This window comes from Gasterosteus aculeatus, chromosome 14 (genome assembly GCF_964276395.1).
Source record: "Gasterosteus aculeatus chromosome 14, fGasAcu3.hap1.1, whole genome shotgun sequence".
NCBI lineage: Eukaryota > Metazoa > Chordata > Actinopteri > Perciformes > Gasterosteidae > Gasterosteus > Gasterosteus aculeatus.
This window is the reverse complement of record NC_135702.1, coordinates 5,962,654-5,983,202: the sequence shown is the minus strand read 5'-3', so window position 1 is coordinate 5,983,202 and position 20,549 is coordinate 5,962,654. Positions and strand designations below refer to the sequence as shown.

The following is a 20,549-nucleotide window of genomic DNA, read 5'->3' as shown; positions in this document are numbered from 1 at the left end:
TATCGATTAAGTCATTATAAGTCAAATGATAATAATTGATGAAAAATAATAAGTCAAATAATGACAAATGAGTGAGTATTTGGACAGAATTGAAATAAATTAGACACTGAATTTGACTAAGACCAACGTCTGCTTTGTTCTACAGATTAGAGTTTGAGCAAATCCATTTATTTTCCAACGTTCCAAATGTGCTGATATGACTATGCTATAGAGGTCAGTATTGCTCGTGTCATTTCCTTGAGTTAAAAGAGATGAATACATGCCTACATACATGATGCTGTAATGGCTGTTCATTATTATACAAAAATAAATAGAATGCAAATAAACATCTGAAACATTTTATTAAAAGCATGAGGGGACATATTCATGTCCTCATATGGAACATAAATACAAAATATATTTATATGTACAAATTATGGCAACGACAAATGTAAGTGTACCAAATAATTTCTAAAAAATGTTAATTCACAAAAACAAAAAATGAAAAGAAAATATTTACTTAATATTTACGTTCCCAATGCATTATTTATCAAAGCTAGATGAATCAAACACAATTACTTTGAACTTGGTACATGGTCCATTCTGGTTCAGAACATGAGCTTTAAGGTACAAAAAGTGAGGTAAGCACTACGTGAGAAAAATCAAACAAAGGCCCATCGGCAAAGGTCAACCTCTTTTTGTACCATTACACAGATGCTTTTCACAGCGAAGGGTTTCAAACTCTTGGCCGATTCAAGTGTACTTTCTGCAGTTTCTACCGCTCCTGCTCAACTTGCATGGCGCAGAATATATAGAAATACACACTTATTTGAAGTGACACCCTCCAGACCTTTGCAGAGATGATTGGGAAACATCTCTGCATGGCGCAACACTGTTGCTGAAATAAGAGGAACGCGTTCAGAATCAGACAATAGTCCTATGCTAATGATGTCACAGAGGGAGGCAGCACACTAGTAGTGCTTCAATATTGTTTATGCTATTAGACCAATCAAAATATGACACATCCGTCTTGTCCATCCGCTTCTATATCTATGTTAAGTGAAGGTAATAATGGCAGTAAGAAGCAGCCTGTTGTCGGGCAGTACTGGCAGCGGATTGCATAACTTTCAGAGCTAAGCAGAAACACGTAACTGGAGCTTGAACCACAACTCTATTCGCGATAAAAGGAAGCGGCTATGTCACATTGTTTGCTCGGTAACCGTGGTTACCGCATACTGTGTGAGGAAAGGCATTTTTACACGACTGAAGCGGAAATGCACATAAATAACATTCATCTGGGAAATCATATTTCACTCAGTCTGCCAATATAAAGGAATCCTATTACTTTTTTTGAGTTTAAACTGACCAAGACAGTTTCACTGGATGATAATCCCTAATACTGTTGCTGCACAACTAACACCAGTGATCTATGAGCAGTGGGAACCACAACAATGAAATGAAAAAGCACCATTGATCAGAGGTCAACTAGTTTGATAAAGATAGTTTGTATATACACAATATTTCATCTCTTTATAAAACAAGTTGATATTTTAGAGCAAACCTGTGATTTCTCTGATGTTTTTCACCGACACAGTTACTATCATTATATCTTTATGATTCCCACAACTCATGCTGCTCATTGATCGTCCATTTTAAACTGACGGCTCATCGTTCGCCTCTACGGAACACGTCTGACAGCAGGGAATACAATCTTGGGTCTGAAAAAAAAAATGCTGATTAAGGCAATAGATTGAGTTCATTGTTTCATGTTTGTCTCATGTAATCCCAAACGTATTTACCTCCCACACCATCAAGCTCAAACCCTGCTTGCTTCCCCCTAATAGCAACACACATTCGGAACATAACACACCGAGCAACATTTGACACCACCTATTGCACATGGAATTTGTCTTGTTAATAAAAATCTTGTTAGTTCACCCTTCAAGTGCCGTTTTTTTTCAAACGTTGCCTCATCCCTCTTTCGATCTTCTTTGACGTGAAGTTATGCAGCATAATTCCCCAAGTCCTAGCTGGGAAAACCAGCAGGCGGCTCAGCGTCGGGGGACTGGGGGTCGTCCTGCTCGTCTGAGGGCAGCTGCACGCGCTGCTCGTCCATGCGCTTGGCCTGCACCCTCTGGATTAGACTGAAGAAGTCCTCATCAGGCACTGTGGGGGCGTGAGGGCCCGCTTCTGGCGGGGAGCACCGCTGATCATCGATCCTAGAGGACTACGGTCAGAGAGATGGACCCATTCAGAGTGCCGGAAAAAAGCAGAATGGGACGCAACGCTGCGGCATGACGGTACCCTGGGAATTACCTTTTGATTCCTTGAACACCAATCTCAGATTATAGGAGTCGTGTTCAGGAACCAAAGAGGAGCAGACCCTCGAAGCTTCATCGTGCGAGTTGTGGCCTCACCTGGCACTTGATGAGCATGTTGAAGAAGTCGTCGCTGGGCTCCTGATGGTCTCCCTCGCCCACCAGGTGTCCCAGATTGTTGTGCGTGATCCTCAGTCCCGGTAGGTTGCCGACATTAACCCGCTGGTCGTCCAGACGGCGGCTCTGGGAGCTGGCGATCAAATCGAACAGCTCCTCGGTCTGAGGGGAGGTGGTGATCGCGGGATCTGGGAGGAAAAGAGAGGAGTCAGTTCCGTCCTTTAAAGCAGCACACGTGAAAAGACCCGACACGCGCGGGAAGACCGTTCTTCCACCGACCTGTTATCTCGTTCAGGGAGAGCACGGCGTTCGCGGCGCCTCCTCCGCTCTCTCCGTTCTGCGGCTCATCGAGGTGGCAGCGCTGGTCGTCCATGCGGCTGCTCTGGAACTTGCTGAGGAGGTCGAAGAAGCAGTCTTCATCGGACGGGTCACGGCCCAGCTTCTGGGAGGGGAAAAAAAACGACACGTGGGTAAAACATTCTTGTCGTCGGGCAGCAACAGAGTGAGAAACCGATTTTAAAGGAGAAATTCGGCCACATTCCCGAGCTGGTCTCTGATTTCGCCGGAATCGCTGACTGTGTTGAACCGTTCCTAGACGGCAGTAATAGGACGCGCATGGGCTGCCTGATGGCGATGAGGGTTTTCGAGGCGGCCAGCACGTGGGCGAGATAAATGATCTCATTAACTCACATGGCCGGCTTTGTCCTAGATACTCAAGGTGGTTCAATGTCATTAATTGTCATGTAAAGATAAAAAAACGTTTGTATTTAAGTCGAATGGCCCACCTAGTGACACCCTGCAGAAACAGATGATACAGCTGTAGCTGCAAATGAGCATGTTAATCATTTCACTTAAATATATATGCATGTAGTGCCACATTGTAGTAGTTGTACTGTTTCTTGTTATATTTCTTTTGTCTATTTCGGTTATTGACCAAAGAAAAGGGTTAAAACTTTCCCACAAAAAGTGTGATTGTTAGATACCAACTAAATACAACCCGGCAATCGACAATCAGACGGTGAATAATTCAATCCCTGACTGACTGAACACTATTAATGTGTGACATCCCCACAGCGACGAGGGGCTCTCACATCGTACTCAACGACCCGTCCAGTGACACATTGTGGCTGATGAGTTTGCAACAACACACACATTCAAAATATAAAAGGAGTATAAACTCAAAGAGTAAAACATCAATAATAAAAAGTATTTGAATATTTTAAATAGCTATTTTCTACCCCAAGCATCTCAATTGTGAGCAAATCTCTAGACTGAATACTAGATTACTAGATACACTATATCAAATGTTGAAATGATGAACATGATGTTAAAAATAAGACTTAAATTAGTCAAAACATTGAAGGGAATTATGCGGGTGAGTTTGTATATAATTCTGTAATTAAATATGTTTTTTTTCTTAAACTGACTAAAGGTGAACGAACTAAACCAGCGACGGATGAGGACTCGTCGTAACTGCTCGCGCTCTCATTCCGTCTTAACAAAACTACCCAATAAACATTCACAGTTTACAATGACAATACGAGACGAGCCAGAAGAGGATTGCGGCAGCACTCGCTAGCGGACCAAACAAAGTTAAATTCACTTCGCCCTGCGGCGACATGGGAAGTAGGTCAGCGTCGGAAAACAGCTGATTTCACCCACCTCTCTTCTGGCAATATTTTCTCCCCCTTTACTCTTTTTCTATTAAAAACCTTCAAATACAACTGAGCTTTTACTGTTTAGCATATCAGGTTCTTTCCTTTCACTGCATCAACTCCCTGAAAGTAGAAGAAAGTACACATACATGCACAGACAATCACGTGGCAAAGATCTAAAAGAAACATCGTTATTTTGTTCGAGGTGTAAATGAAACATCTTACCAGCAACACTTATTCCTCTCTGAGCTCCCTTTCCCCTCTCGCTCTGGCCTGGCGCCTGACTCACACCTCTGTCTCCCCCACGTTCACCCACCACTTCACTGCTTCTCTCTTTGCTCCCTCGTCGCACTCGCCTACCGTCCTCAAAATCTCCTCTCCTGTTGTGTCCCTCTGTTCCAGCCTCCCTTTAATCTCAACCATCCAATTTGTCACCCTCTCTCTCCCTCTCCCTCTCTCTCTCTCTCTCTCTCTCTCTCTGCGGCCCTCCTGCAGGACATTTTCTATCCTGTTCACCCACTGTGGGAAAACAACTCATTATGGGAAGCAGGGGGAGGAGGGGGGGGAGGGCTTGTTGACCCTGAGGAGAGAGTTGCAGGCCTGTGATCAAGGTCACATTATCACCACAGGGGTGAGCTAGGGGGGCGAACAAGTGGGAGGAGGGGAGAAAGGGACAGGGTGGGGGTCTGGAAAGATGGGCTGCACGGGTACAGTCAGAGGGACATCGATGCCAACAGCGGCAGCCAGCAGAGATCCAATGACATGAAGCAACAACTGCAGCACTGTGATAAACCTGCACAGTGAAATCCACCCGTGGGATTGAGATTTATTCGCTCTTTGCTCACTAATCAGATGTGACTCGTAGCAGCTTCTGTCCTTGCCCCCGTGATCTCTGTGTGGATTTCTAATAATAATGTCCTATTAATCCACATTGTCCATTTTAGCGGCGTCTTGGTTGTTGCAACGGGATATGATTTCAGCTGGACTTAATTCTGAGAAATAAACTAATCATTTGATGCTTTACCATGAAGTTACCGTGATAATTATTCTTTTATCTGCCCCGAAGAATAATAAGATAGAATCCTGAATTCTAGGTTAAAGACACACAGCTGGCTTTAAAGGATTAAGACGTGCTGTGCTTCAAAGTCACCGGGATTACCAACATTTAGCTGCCCAGTCCCTTCTGATGAACTATCATCACTCATCCCAGTAATTTGTGCTCCTTTCTAGTATGTCAGCTGGCTGATTACAACCATTAGCACTGTCACAGAAGCAAGGCATTATTAGGTGCACAGGATTGGTAAGATACAACAGCTGGGAAGCGGCTTATTCATTACGGATCTATTTTAGAGCAAATGGAGCGCTGCTGACATTTAATGAGAAGAAACCTTTTACACACTGTATCTGACTTCAAACATAATACCGTAGAACCTCATGGGAAATTAAGGGAAGTGTTCCCATTTGAATCCTTATAATTTCTCTCATTTTCTCTTTAAAGCAGAAGCCCTGAAGACGTTTTGGACAGGGGATGAACAGACAAGAAGGGAAAGGGTATTTAGGTGGATTCTGCAGTCAGCATTTCAGTCCCCTCGATGAGAAAAATGAAACCCGTCTTTTCTCCGCTGGGCCCTCAGTTATTAAAATGCTTAAATTTACTGCAGAAGGGAACTAGCGCCAGTTATGGCACATCTTGATAGGATGCTTAGAAATAAAATGTAGAGCCTCTGCATTATTCTGGTTTGTTGTCTTTAAGAAAATAGACACAGGGTTTTTAAACCAGGTCTCAAAAATCTAGAATTTTACCAATTCTAAAAACTTGACACTGCGTTACGAGTGCGGTGATGAGTGCTGTCGGAAAGCGCAAAACTTAGATTTAATAATCGCGGGTTTCAATTATACATCAGTTGCAAATTATTAAACAATGTGAAAAAGTATTTTTTTCACAGCACGGGTCATTGTAAAAATGCGGTGGCCGCTACTCGTCGCCGGTTAGCCTAGCTTAGCATAAAGTGGAAACAAGGGGAGGTCTTGAAGGGCAAACTCTGCTCAAAGTAAGCAGCTAACAATAAAATAAACTGCAGCGACTCACTGCCACTGGAGGTGGGACTTGCACAGTGATGTCATCGGCGTCTAGCGGAGAGTCCAACCACGGCCTGTCATCCGATGACTGACTGTCTGGGTAGCCTTTTCTTTTGCCTGGCTGTGACACGTGACTCTTGGATCTCCTGGGGATACGCTCCAGGTCTTGGTTCTCTTCATTCTGCGGTGAAAGAACGTATTGTAAGAGCGGGATTGATGCGTTTTCGGGTGGACGTGTTTGAGCCGCACACGTGTGAGGGAGATGTTCACCTTATCTGAAGAGTACTTCCACAGCTCCACGCTGTCCATGCTGTTTCGCTTGGTGAATTTGGGTCTTGCTCCTACAGTAAAAATAAATAAATAACATTAAAACAACTTGAACTGAGGGATCCTTCAAACTTTTCGCCATTAAAGGATATCAAGCATGAAAGATGCTCTTTGTTTTGTTCCTGGTTCAGCCGCGGCCCCGTGATGCTCGGTGTGCAGGTGAGGTTTACGTAGACAACCAAAGAAATCTGCATGGGAGTCTGTTTGCCAGCTCCGGGTGTCAGCCTCTGCCCGGAGGAGGGTGCATGATTGTAACACGAAAACCAGGCCGACTGTTCAGCATGAAGACCGGACCGCTTTATTTAATATGAATCAAATGCTCCCTACCAAGATGGAGGTAATTTATAATAACAGTAATTCTTTTTTTTTTACAATGTTGACAACAAACTGTGATCGAGACGGGGGGTCAAAGTCAAGAATGTTCGTGAAATGTTGGATTTGGCCTCGGTTCAGTCTCACCAGGTTGGATTTAAATTTAAATGGCCGCCTTGTGCACACAAGTATTCCGGTTAGCTTGTTCAAGCACACAAGTTCTCTTGTGCAGCATAGTTAAAAGTGCAGAAACTACTGCTAAATACATCTACAGTCTCTGAAGTGCAGTTTTAAGATAATTTGTTCAACCCTCCATCACATTTCAAATGATTAATATAAACAAGGTCCTTGAGCTTGATCTTATTTTTTGTTTCTATTTCTGTGAGATGGGAGAGCGACTAAAGCTCCTGGACATCTTCCTCTAGCCACAGTTTGCAGAGAAAAATAGACTTTTACACGCACATTCAAACACACAAACAGCAATACATGCACACACACGCTAACCGGCCGGCTTTTTTGAGTGTGAACAGTCACAGAAAAAGTTATTGAAATGTACTATTTCATCCTTTAAGATAGATTTGTTTGTTTGTCCGAGTATCTAGAACTATTGAGTATAAGGAAAATGGGAAAAAGTTTTTACTGACATAAGAATTTTCAAGTATATTTCCATTTCTAATGGAGATGCAGTTCCCTCCCGGTTCTCTTAAATTAGACTTTGTATGCATGTGCTATTGTTTAAACAAAAATTACAACATTTTTGGGAATGACCAAGAGAGATTAAGAGCACTCATGTCTGTATGTTACTTGTGAATCGGCAACTAGTTAGCTTAGCATAAAGACAGTGGGAGAAAAGCTAGCTTCTCTAGACTCTGTTTATTAAAAGGTAACAAGATCTGACTGCCAGCACCTTTTAAAGCTCACCGTTCACCATGTTATGTCTTACATAACAAGGTAAAAATAATCTGTGGTGTTACCTTGCATCTCAAATTCTGAACTAGAAGGTGAAAGGTCACTCTCATTGACCCCCAAAGCCTCCATCAGCTGCTCCACATTCATCCTGGCCGTCAGTTCTCCATTTCTGTCTCCAATCTGGGGAAGAAATTAAGAGACATCGAGCCAGATGAGTCAAATTAGTTTGAAGACTTACTACATTAAAGGAATTGATGGGAGTCTCACCTCTTTAGATATGTCCAGATGCTTCCGGGCATAATGCAGAGCTTGTTTGTGGTTCTGTAGAGACACATACGCGTTCCCCAGACTCCAGCATGCGCGGCCCTCGCCGACTCTAATGAGACGTGAACATACGGACAAACGTTGAGAGCAAACGAATCCTTCGCCCGTGTGCGCATGCGTAGATGGAGTTATTGCTCATCATACCTATCAGTGAGCTCCTGGGCTATGTACAGGTGTTTCAGGTGATAGTCTATGGCCCTCTCGTACTGCTGCAAAAGGGTGTAGGTGTTTCCGAGACTGTAACAGGCCTGGGCCTCCATCACCTGGTCTCTCAGCTGCCTCGACAGCTGCAAAGTTTTCCTTTAGGAAAATAAAGAGACAAAGAAATTGATGAGTACGAGAGTTTGGAAGGTGAAAGAGAAAATATTGTCTTATGGAAATTGTAATTCATATATTAGAACGTTTTTGTCATGTTTTAATTTGTTCTTCAGTCCTATTTTTACTTTTTCTGAAATTGCTTCATTTCACCTCCTCTCCACTAGATGGCAGACTCCCCTCCTTCCTCACCTGTAGTATTCAGTGGCCGTGCTGAACTGGCTAAGGAATATCAAGGCATTGCCGAGGTTACTGTAGGCTCGCCTCTCGGCCGCTTTGTCCCCAAATTCTTTGGCTATGGATAATCGCTGTGAATGACAGAGCAGAGTGGTCAAGTCAAACTAAATCCACACAACAACATGCCCCTTATTTGTATCAGCTAATTTGTAAAAATTGACTACTCAAGTGATTTCACCTTACTTTGCCCCGAATTCCCCCTCTTATTTTACTCAATGTACAAGCAGAAATGTCCTGTTCCTGCCTGGTCGGGCTCACAATTCCACGAAAGAGATGTGCTGCAGCAGCATCGGTGCATCCAATCGGCTCCTCTGAAAGGAAGTGTGCTCTCCTCCATGGCACATTGTTACATTTGTAATGGGGATCAGACGAGAGGCCGGCTTCTCCCATGAGGACGCAAGTGGTTTACAATGAAGAGTGACAGGAAACACAGGGGGGGCGGCTGTGACCGACCCTCAAAGAAACCAATTACCTCTGTTTCTTTTCCAATAGGAGATCATCAGTCTCTGCACTGCAGTGCTTACGGGGTCAGGTGGACAGTGACCAACTGGAAAGCTTACCAATTATCTACCTATTTAGGTGTTATTTACTCAGAAAAAAAGAAACACAGTATTGTCTTCAGCCTCTATCCCTAATGCTACTAATCGAGAAGGTAACAGGTACAGTACAGTGACACAAGTAGGTCCCTGCTTCACTCTCAAACCGCCTATGTACTCGAGTCTGCCCTTTTGCATGTAAAAATTCCGTCTCTGTAAAGCAAATTAGGTAAGATCTTTTATCAACGAGAGGCAAATGCTCAATGGGCCGCCTCTTCACCGGGGACGTGATCCACTTGTTGGCTTTCGGAGTGGGTGACAGAAGCACACACACATAGGGGAGGGGGGGGGGGGCACAGTTCCTGAAAAGCTGTCAGCTGAACGACCTTGTGTCAGAAGCGCAATAAAGCTGTTGACGCGGCGACGCAAGGTCATTGCTCTGCTCTGGCAACAACAACAACAACAACAACAACACCCATTACTCTTATCTAGCGTTGTGAAAATATGAATGCGCCTCAACGAATTTCTTACCTGGCGGTGGAACTTGATAGCTTCGACAAAGTTCCCCAGCAGATAGTGGGTGTTGCCCAGGTTCCCGTAGGCCCTCCCCTGAGCAGCTCGGTCCCCGACCTCTTTGACCAGACACAGGTTCATCCTAAAGACGAAGGCACACACCGACTTAGTGACACCATGTAAATGATATTAAAATAGAGTGTAACTATCAGCGTTAACATAAAATGTAAAATCCTAGAATATACTTCTTGTTGGTAAAACAGTGGTGGATTTGCATTATGATTAGTTATGATGGGTGTTGTTGTTGTTGTATGATTACACGATGAACGCTTTCTGCGTTTTGTTTTGCTTTTGGAACAAAAAATGACTCTTTGAGTCTGCAGTATGTATCATGTATACACGTATGAGTCTTCTCCTCTGACAGTTTCTGTTTCTCTGTTCTCAGCTCCATCGTTACTAATCGACTATTAACGTGTCGGCTGTTTTTCAGAACCATCCTGCTTTACAATCCTGGAGAGCTTTGTCGGATTTGTCCAGTGAACCATCAGAATGTATTTAACACTTGGATTGAATGTTTTTTATTCAACTGGAGGTCCACAATTTAGAAAAAAATGTAGAATAAGTGGATCAACTTAGAAACTGGAAATTATATTTTTAAAGCGTTAAGGGTGAAAAAAACCTTCACAAAAGCCTTTAATCCACCGAATGAGAGATCCAAGGACAGATCGGACAGCGATGCTCTACGGCTGTGAGGGAGGAGCTTGTCAAAGGAAACGGGGCAATGAGGCAGATCGGCCTGATGGAACCGCTCTTGCAGGCGTGCACGAACCCGGTGTTGGACAGAAGGCATTTGTGACACCGAGAGAAAGAGTGGTCATATGAAATATAAAAAACTGAAATTCCGTTAAAATACCGGCTATCACCGCATCGTCAAAAGGGAGGGATTCTGAAGCATCAAGGACTGAGAGGGTTGGGAAAATAAATAATGGCAAATTCGAGAAAATATTATTCTGCATCAGATCAAATTAGTCACAGGATTCCTGTTTCTGTTTTATTTTGGTAAAAGCAAATGTTCCAAATCCATCAACAGGTTCTTTAACACATACTGCAGTGATGCTCACGCTTCAGCTAAGAGTGGGAATTTGGTCTTCTTTATAACACATTAATCTGTGTTTGACTTCACTAGTCAACCATACGTACTCATAAAAACCAGTAGCCCTTTGCAGAGTGTCTCTGACATCCGGAGGCAGGTCCCCTGGTTCCTGTGTGCAGCCCCATAACTGCTGTTTCCCCTTTGCGTGAAACACGTTGCCTATGTTGTACAGCGCTCTGGCCTCTCCAACCTGCAATCAGACGACACAACAATTAAAGATGCAGTTCTAGATACCAAGGGCGATATGTGTGTCTTTACGGGAAATCGTTTTCCTGTGATTGATACATTTATTTTTGCTTCTAGATGATTGTTTGCGCTTAAAAATTCGACAATTATTAGTATCGATGATACATTTTACCTCTTATGATGCTTAGAAATAAACTAAAAAGATAAAACACAGCATATACATGTAAAGAAAATAATATCAAATATTGGTTCAGTTTTGATGAGGTCTAATGAACAAATCAACAATTGATGGAAGCAAACTGAATGTGATGTTTGTAGATAATGATGTAAATGATGATAAAAGCATGCGTGTTACCTTGTCTCTCTGCTCTTGAGAAATGTCCAGGTGTCTCTGACAGCACACCACAGCCTCATCGAAACGCCCCAACACTTTCAATGTGTTACCCAGGTTGCCGCTCGCTTTCCCTTCTCCAATTCTGTCTCCTATCGTTCTGGGAAAAAGCAAAACGACACATTCCTGATATTCAGTGATGGGCGCTACAGTCTTTTGTTACCATGTAAATACTATCTTATGTATATATTATCCATTCAGGTTGGGTTAAAGATTTAATGAGCATGTGCTGTTCTTATACTTAGTACTTATCGGTGCGGGTCCCAGGGTCCCTGGTGAGTCTGTAACGTAACAAAGTGAATCCTCCTGGGGTCTTTGTTTAGCTCCCTGCTGAAGAACCAGCTGCACTCCCTGCAGGGGACCACTTTGCTCACGAAGGCTTAATATCCAGCCCGGTATTGTTGCTTTTAGAAAGTCCACTCACTTCCCCTTGAATGTTCCATTGTTTAGTTGTCTATGTTAATATACTGAACATCATTGAAGCTCTTTGTGCATCTGGTCTGGACAAATGGCAGGATTATTCTTATGTAATTCCCCCTACAGAGAGCTCTGAATGCATAAATGGGACGACTTGTGACGTGAATAGCTGTAACCCGGCTTCGTTATTGGTAATGTCATCAGACGTATACTAAGAGGATTCATGTTTTCTCATTGAATTGCAAAGAGGATACGGAGCTGGCCACTCTGTTTTAGTGCTTGTTAAGTGCTTTAAGCCACTGAAGTAAACAAGCACAAGTGTGCGTTCAAGGCTTCATGAAAACTTGATTTTCCTTATGGGTTTCATGTGGGTTGGATTGCTGGGATAAAGCTAAGGCGTTTCTCCAACAAAGGAGTTTTTTAAAGGCAAAATGCAGGTCAAATTTCAAACACCTAATATCAAACTGGAGGAAAATGTATGGCGGCAAATCACTGTCAAAATTCAAGAGCGCAAATCAGGTTGATGCGAGCGCGTAAACCAAACATCCGCGAGCAATAGTCCGTCTCGCGTGAGCAAAAGTAAATAAACAAACGCCCCCCTTTGGTAATCGTAGTGGGACGTAGATGACAACCAGCTACAACCACCATTTACCATCATTACCGGCACATCTCACATCTTACATCTCAGACCGGTCCGTATTTGTAAAATATCATCAACCTGATTTGCGCTCTCGAATTTTGACAGTGATTTGCCGCCATAAAAATGCCTCTTTTCACAATGAAATTAAAAGGGAAACATTGCAGATTTTTTAACACAATGGTTTGTAAATTGCACACCTCACTTTTAAAGGCTAATTTGGTCATTTGTATTATATGACATGCAACAATTCATACTTTGACCAGCTCAAAAGCAGTATTGGCAACTCAACTCAACTTTTACCATTAGAAGGAGCACGGCTCACCTGGCCAAAGTAAGGTCATGTTTGTGGTATTCCAGGGCTTTGCCATACTCTTTGAGGTAGAAGTAGGCATTGCCCAGCTGGCTGTAGATGGCGCTAAGCGTCTTCAGGTCTTCTGTGCCAACCTGCACGGCCGCCTCAAAGAACGCTGTCCCCCCCTTGAAGTCCCCGGCCTTGCACAGCCGCTCTCCTTCCAAGGCCAACTCCAAGCAAGAGGCCTCCATCCTTAGTGGTGTACACACACAAACACATCAATATGAGTAAAGACGTGAATACATTCATACATTCAGGGAAGGGCAGAAAACATTGTCAACATTTGAGCACTATCAGAGATGGAACAGTTTTCTTTTTTTCTCCCTAAGCCATGAGGGGGGAGGGTGGGGGGGTTTAAAAGCCCACGGCTTCTTGACTCCTGCTTTAGTTTTATCATCATTGAATATTATGCTGTCTTATATGTGGGCGAGTAAAACAAAAAGACTAACAGTTGTATAGTGATGTTGATACTTTGCGGCAGTGCAATGTCTTCTCAGGGTGAGAGACAAATTGCCAGTATCTCCATGACAACAGGGTCCATAGCCAAATCTATGGACTGTTGCCTTAGCAACTGAGTCCAAGGCTGAGGGATGAGCACCTTGAAAAAGGTGTTGCACTTTTCACTCATTACTGCTCATATCCGCTTGTTTTGTAGAGTTGGATTTAAAAAGACATTAAGTTGTCCTTACGGGCGGACTATATCAAGCTGACTGCACAAATTAAATTTTCATTGATTTCAATTAAATGCAAATCAATTAACTGATATTGCTCATCGCTCTCTGATTGCGGAGGAAAAAACATTGAGTCCAAAACATGTAATTCTGCTCTCCTGCACTGCTAAGCTGACATATAATAGAAGAAAACCCTTTTTCCAAAAATATGCTTAAGGCTAAATTAAAAGAAGTCTTCCTTCCAACTCTACAATGCCTTGGTCACCATGGGAACTGCTGCATCAATTTATTATTGTTTATTTTTAACTCAGGGACTGTTAAAGACATGTTATCTCTGTGTCAATTAATAGGACACATTTCAATAAAAAAAAATAAAAAAACAAACGTCATTCAATTGTATAAATAAACATAGATGTATAGTTGCAAATAAATCAGAAAGACGGAGTTAAGTGAGAGGCGAAAACATTGATGCATGTGTGTGTCAAACCATAAATGTACTGTGTGTCCGTTGCAAGAATTTACACACACACAGACTCAGTCACACACATTCATAACTACGCCTCGTCAGTGAGTTGCATCCAGAAAGTATACACCACTAATTCTTTGCATAATCCAGGATAAACTAAAGGCCAGCCGACTTGGCCGAAGCTCTAAATTCCAGATACACTACTAGAATTTAGAGTAAAGGAAGTATTATCCTCAAATCTAATCTCTTTTACAAACGGCACCACAGAAAAGTAGAGATACTGAGTACCTATAGTTTCATCTGCAGCTGTAGTACAAACTCAAAGTGACTATTTGTTTTATGGATGCATTGAAGAAACACTCTAAATCCTTCACTGCTTTATTTACACTCCTGTTAAGTATAAATCTCTGTTATTCTCCACTTGCCAGTGCCAAATCTTAATCTTTTTTTAATGAATATTTATTTGATTCACTTGTGCTGCCTTTTCTTTATGTCAATTTGCAAATCACCATCATACATGATGATATCAAGGACACTGGAACGTTCACATCATATAAGTTGCACTCAAACTACTATTTAGATTCCATGTAACGTCGGTCATCTTAAAGTGAATCAAGCACATTTCACTCAGTTTAAGCCTTTTGCCTTTGGTTTCCCTTTTTTGTAGTCAAAGCAAAATGTAAATACAAATGTCTCCTGTCTTACTACTTGCCAAACACATGTCTGTGACTGTGACGGTGGGATCCTTTCAAGGCCTGAAGGCACCTATTCAACAGTTGTTTACATTACCAATATTATGTCCTGGTTCAACCTTTCCCCCAACTCGTCCTGATCTAGAATCAATGTGCACGCCGGGGTCATTTGATTTTGCAAAACCGCGCTCAGCCGAGACAACAAACCCCACCCACCCCTCCCCCCCTACGTGTTTGTGGTCTGCGAGCAGCACCTGTGTTTTCGCCCGCTTCGCGTTTTCTCCACGTACACCCGTAGCTCCAAGTGCAGCGGCCTCAGCGCAGCTCGAGGTCGCGCTCCGCGGTGCACCAGCCTGCACACGGCCCTCTCCGCCCCGGTAAGGGGGCGAGGCTCGGACGCCATTGAGGGTCGAGGGATCACGGGACAATGAGGCAAACGAGTGACACGGTCCGCCCGAGCGGGGGCACTTATCATTGATGATGCAGTGCGAAAATGTCTCTGTTTCAGAGTCTGAATGACCTAATATTCACGTTGAAAAAAAAAAGGAAAAAATGTCAGCAGTGTTGCAGCTGGACACAACCCGACTGGAATTCCTCCACGCAGTCAATAAAGATAATCACATCTGCTCCTTGAGGCTTGGAGAACGCTCCAAAGACTCGGCGATGAACTCTCTGATCCCAGAGCCGAGCTGTGGGAAATTCCACAAAAGAGCACTTCCAGTCTGACTTGTGGTTATTAGCAAAAACATTTCAACGGTTCATATTTCATTCCTTTTGTAATGTCCATCGGTTCTCCCAAAACCAAACAGAGACATGTCCTCCCGTGTCCTCCTCCTCCACTTGTCCTCGGCTGTGGCAGCGAGTTCCAATTGTTTGGATTTTCCACTACAAGGCTTTGAAAGAGCGGATACAAGGACGACAAAGCCAGCGCGATACTTCTAAGCTGGACCATTGCTCCAATGAGAGACGGAGGGGACGGATGAGAGAGAGAGAGCGAGACAATTGCTAATCCAGTGATCTGCACTTCCTTGGTAGTGACAACTCAGTGAGCCGATTGGCCCGGTCTAATCCAACTATCCGCTGACTCTGGCAGAAACCTTAGTAGGTCACCGACCACGGCAAATGAGACCGTGAGTGAAGAGGTCAAGGACTGATGAATACAAAGAACCAGCGCACACATTCAGAGGGATTATTAATACTCAAAATAAACATGTATGAATCAGACGTTTTATCGCATTTCCTTTGTTTTTGTTCATTTATCTGTTGCAACAAATAATGTATAACGGCTACTCCAACAAGACACACGGCCTACATGATCTTGAAAGTAATTGCCAGTTTTTCACTTCAAACTAATGGAAAATTTCAAAAGCTTTCAATTGCGCAAGAAGCACTTAAACGCATCCTTTTTTTTCTAGCTGACAATTTGTGGTTACTGTACCTGAATGCATCGTGTGTCTGTTCTGCCATGTGCAGCTAATGCCCCCCCCCCCTCCCTGGCCGTCATGAGAGCTCACCAGAGAAGTGACCAATAACAATAAAGATTCATTGAGGCACATCAGTAAACTGTGACATCAAAAAAGGAATTTATTTTTTAGAGAAATAATAAATATGTTGGCGATGAGACTCATTCCATCTTTTAGGCGCGCTGGCCTAAAAACAGATGAGTAATCACTACAAAAAGCTGATGGAACTGGAGCCCCTGCGGAGATCAGTCCTTCAAACGTCCTCGACTCAAAATAGCAACAATTACATCTGGAGCGGCGAAGGGAAAACCCCTCCGGCTCTAAAATCGTTCAGCGGGTAAAAGGGACGGGAACGTTGATAGCTTCTGGCGAGTCACCGAAGGAGGGCCCGCGAAGCGGAGGCGAGGCCACTTCAGTGACAACGGCAAAGTGGAGCAGGCCCTCGTAGCGGAAGCCACGAGGGCGTAAAAGGCACAAGGTCATTGAAATCACCGGATCACAGAGGAAACGTGTTTCTGATTAAGCCATCCTATCTACGCTGTACAAGACAACAAAGGGAGTTAAACCATCAGCTAGAGGCTCCCTTCAACTCCCCCCCCATCCGTCCTGAGGGTTTCGGCAAGAGGCTCCCAGAATGCACTGCAAGTAAGGCACGTGTTTCTTCCCTTCATCTCCTTTGCTTGTCACAAAATCGGTTTCGTCTGACAAAGAAAGGAGGATATTAACAAAAAGGGACCGAATCGCACGTGCGCGATTGGTGAGGAGTACAGCACGGACACGGCACACAATGCAAGAGGGGACTGAGATGTTAGCGTAGCATGGAGACCGAGCGTCTATCCACTGGAAAGGTTGCTGCGGAGGCTTTGCAGGGACATCAGTGCAGCCGGTAGGAGCGTGAGAGCGATGGGAGTCACGTTGAGGCAGGTGACTACAGGCGCCGGCAGAAAGGGAAGTCGAAGATGAGGAGGAAGACGCGAGGTTTCCCGAGTCCAGCTGCAGATGGTGCAGGGGCCCTCTGTAAACCACGGCTGAGTTGTAAAGCAGATTGTGGAAAAGGGGATGTATTTTTGGCGACATTGTTAGCTGCGCGGGAGCTAGCTTGAGGGCTAACTGACAAGACGGAAAGGCAGACACAAGAGAGAGAGAGAAAACAACGTGGTGAGAAAGACATTCACGGGCATGTAAAGAACGGACTGTTGTTGGTGTGTTTGGGAGACAATCATCTCACAGCAGCCTGCCCGTGGTCTTTAATGGCACCGTCTGCCAGTGCTGTTTGCGTGACAGCACAGAGCCCGTTGGACAGGTCTCAGGGACGGAGTTTGGGAGATAGAAGGGAGCTTGTGTGTGAGCTGAACTGTGACTTGTCTCCTCCTCTCCCTGTGAAACATGGATTCCTCTGCTGAATGTGATCCAAGGCGCTATTAAAAATACAGTACATCACGTTTGGATGTAGAGCATAACAGACAAAACCATTGATGAATGAATGAACTACATTTTTATTACTATTGCGCCGTCCTTTGCTTCATCGGATCTGCAGCCGCATTGTGTTTTACATCATTGTAAACGTATTATATATGGTCTGAAATGTTAGTCACACAGAACTAGTAATGTGAAACCGGCACTTAAGTTCGAGGAAGTAGCTGAAGGGCCATTAAAAAATGTGCTTTAAACAGCAGATGAATAGATCATGAAACAATAATAGTTGCGGCGCTCGATATTTTACAGCTGGCAGCTGGCCGATTAAATCTTGACCATGGACTTTCAATGGAATTTATTTCCTCTGAAAAATAAGCAAATTATTTATAGATGTTCTTTTTTTTAATCGGTCCTTATTCCGTATTTATTCATGGTTCAACTTTACACTTCCCATTATTCTTGGCCTAGCTAAGAAACTCTGTGCTCAGAGTAGTAATCCAGCCATAATTACAGAGTGCCACGGCCAGTTGTCAGGGCAACCAAAGAGAAACTCTCCAGGAATGTTTTTTTCCTCTCGCAGCACATGTCTCTTTCAATAAAAGCAGAGCTTTGTCTTACTTTCCTCCTTTGTCTTATGAACCTCGATTTTGTTTTTTATTTTCAGAGATTCAAGTTTCTCTCAACTCAGTTTTGTCTGTAGCAATATCAATGTGTCAAAATCATACTCGTAATGTGGTCCCATTGAAAGAAAATGAGAGAATTTAACATGACATTAAGGAGAGAATAATTCTAATTTCACATCATAAGCAGTGATTCAACCAACTCCGTCTCTGTGAAGAAATTACATGGCTGTGATGAGGTGTTTATCTTCAGCATCATGCATTTATCCTTTTAATGATGAGATAATGTTATCACCCCTTTCGTTAATTAAGACTTTGCAAATGATCAATAGCGTATTTAAGATCGGGTATTTTGCTCAGCCAAGATAAATGTTATTAAAAAAAATAAGCATGTCTAACTAGCCTCAGGGGCGGCACGGTGGCGTGGTGGTTAGCACTGTTGCCTCACAGCAAGAAGGTCCTGGGTTCGATTCCGCCCAGTGGCCTTTCTGTGTGGAGTCTGCATGTTCTCCCCGTGTCTGGGTTCTCTCCGGGTTCTCCGGCTTCCTCCCACAGTCCAAAGACATGCTCTGGGGATCAGGTTGATTGGGGACTTTAAATTGCCCGTAGATGTGTGAATGGTTGTATGTCTCTGTGTAGCCCTGCGAGCGGCTGGCGACCAATCCAGGATGTACCCTGTCTATCGCCCAAAGTTGGCTGGGATGGACTCCAGCCCCCCCGCGACCCTGTGTGCAGGATAAGCGGTTTGACAATGGATGGATGGATGGAACTAGCCTCAGTCCACACACCGGATTTTAATTTAAAGAATCAATCACCTTGATTTCAGAGTTGCTTTCATGTCATTATTTTTTGGGAATATACACAGAATCACCAACAAAACTGCAGCCCTGTAGAGTAGTTCTTTGTTGATTGACTATGCACATGATATCCTTCGAGCCTTGGCTGTGTTTCATTGCCTGCTAAAAAAAAAAAAACATACACAGCCAAACACATCCCCCATTGCAGAAAGGTCATCAATTGAGTCTACGGGTTAAGAACACGTGGGTGTGTGTGTGTGCATGTTTGGGACATGGACAATCTTGAAGGTTTTATGAAAGTCAAATCTCTCAAGTCTTATGAACATTCCCAGCCGTCCGCTTTGTGTCAGACTCTGGGCTTTGAATACAAAAAAAGGATTTGCAATAAGTGAACATCTGTTCTGTTAGATGTTGGTTATTTCAGTAATAAAAGAAGCACAGAAAATGTGCTCGCTTAAGGTATGTTACACAGTTACACGCATGCTATATGATGCTTTCATTACTGTTTTAGTCAAGGCGATCGAATCAACTAAAATACATCGACAATCAGAAATAAACTTCCTCTTAATTGGCAATGTTATAAAGCTGTTATAAGACAGATAGTGAGGAGCGAAACTTTACAAATGAGTGGGAACCTCTGTATGGCTTAAAGTATGCATATAGGTGGGGAAATGATGCTGCAACACAAATCTACCTCCCCACACAACACCTTTGCACACACAGGTGTGTGTAACTGCGAATGTTTCCAACCACGCGCACACGCACGCACACGTACCCACACACACACGCACACAATTCTCCAAAGTCCACATCTGACGAGGCTCCTTTCAGTCTGCACATTCCAGCCACAGCAGCTCAATGACCCCAGCCAGGAAACGAGGCTCGGTCTCGAGCTCTGAACTAAAACCAGTGACTCCTCCTCATGAAGCGAAAGCCCCTGTTACCCCCCACGCACACACACTTTTCTGTCCCTTCGGCCGCCCACTCCCCTCTTTCTCCTGACAGCCATTGAAGGGCAGAACACTGACCCAGGGTCCTACCTCGAGGGCAGCCTCTTGCTGGCCGGGTCCTGGTCCACACCGTTAGCAGCCGACTGGGCCATTAGCGCCGCTGCTAGCCTCCTAGCTTGCTTCCTCGCGCAATGAGGCCCCCCTCAAAATACTTTCCTCCGGAGACAGCGAACCCTTTTCTTCTTTCTGTCGTTCCGCTTCCCTGTCACTCCCTCCCTCCATCCCATCCCTCCCCCAGCACCACCACCACCACCACCACCACCACCGCCGCCGCCGCCCCTTCGCTCTTGGTCTCCAAACACTGTTTCTTTCTCCCGCCCCTCTCCCCACATTCACCACGGCAATACAAGCTGCCCAGGAAGTGAGCAGTCCGGCACACACCAAACCAGGCGAGCCCCGCCCCCTTACGTCACAGGCTGGACAGTCGCTCGTGCGTGGGAGCCTTCAGTGTGCCGGCTGCTGAGCGAGGGCAAGTTGTGTGTGTGTGTGTGTGTGTGTGTGTGTGTGTGTGTGTGTGTGTGTGTGTGTGTGTGTGTGTGTGTGTGTGTGTGTTTGTTCCTGTGGAAACAAATGTCATGCACAGACTCGTTTAAAGTACTACCTGTCTTCTTATTTTTTTGTTGTTGGTGCCTCTTTTTCGAGCAAGCGGATGAG

General features: G+C 44.1%; 1 protein-coding gene across 3 annotated transcripts; it reads right to left on the bottom strand.

The window, feature by feature from the left end:
- Positions 1–324: 324 nt before the first annotated feature.
- On the bottom strand, positions 325–20,293 carry gpsm1b (G protein signaling modulator 1b). 3 transcript variants are annotated; one of them, XM_040197139.2, is made up of 14 exons: positions 19,926–20,293; positions 12,731–12,952; positions 11,316–11,451; positions 10,822–10,964; positions 9,640–9,763; positions 8,528–8,643; positions 8,165–8,320; positions 7,964–8,072; positions 7,762–7,876; positions 6,419–6,489; positions 6,159–6,329; positions 2,694–2,856; positions 2,397–2,602; positions 325–2,206 (listed from the first exon to the last, which is right to left on the bottom strand). In XM_040197139.2, the coding sequence occupies exons 1-14, from the start codon at positions 19,985–19,987 to the stop codon at positions 2,006–2,008; spliced, it is 1,995 nt and encodes a 664-aa protein (XP_040053073.1). In that variant the 5' UTR covers positions 19,988–20,293; the 3' UTR covers positions 325–2,005. The 3 variants fall into 3 exon arrangements, with proteins under 3 accessions (XP_040053073.1, XP_077944283.1, XP_077944282.1); XM_078088157.1 differs by having other exon boundaries at positions 19,914–20,037; XM_078088156.1 differs by lacking the exon at positions 19,926–20,293 and adding an exon at positions 14,844–15,473.
- Positions 20,294–20,549: the final 256 nt, after the last annotated feature.

What these genes read in the sequence shown, in the direction of transcription:
- gpsm1b (XM_078088156.1), bottom strand. Translation starts at nt 15,064, where the DNA reads ATGATAAGTGCCCCCGCTCGGGCGGACCGTGTCACTCGTTTGCCTCAT. An exon ending in ACGGCCACTGAATACTACAG is followed by an intron (nt 8,321 to 8,527) that starts GTGAGGAAGGAG and finishes ATTTTCCTAAAG; the next exon opens with GAAAACTTTGCAGCTGTCGA. An exon ending in ATCTGGACATATCTAAAGAG is followed by an intron (nt 7,877 to 7,963) that starts GTGAGACTCCCA and finishes TTTCTTCCCCAG; the next exon opens with ATTGGAGACAGAAATGGAGA.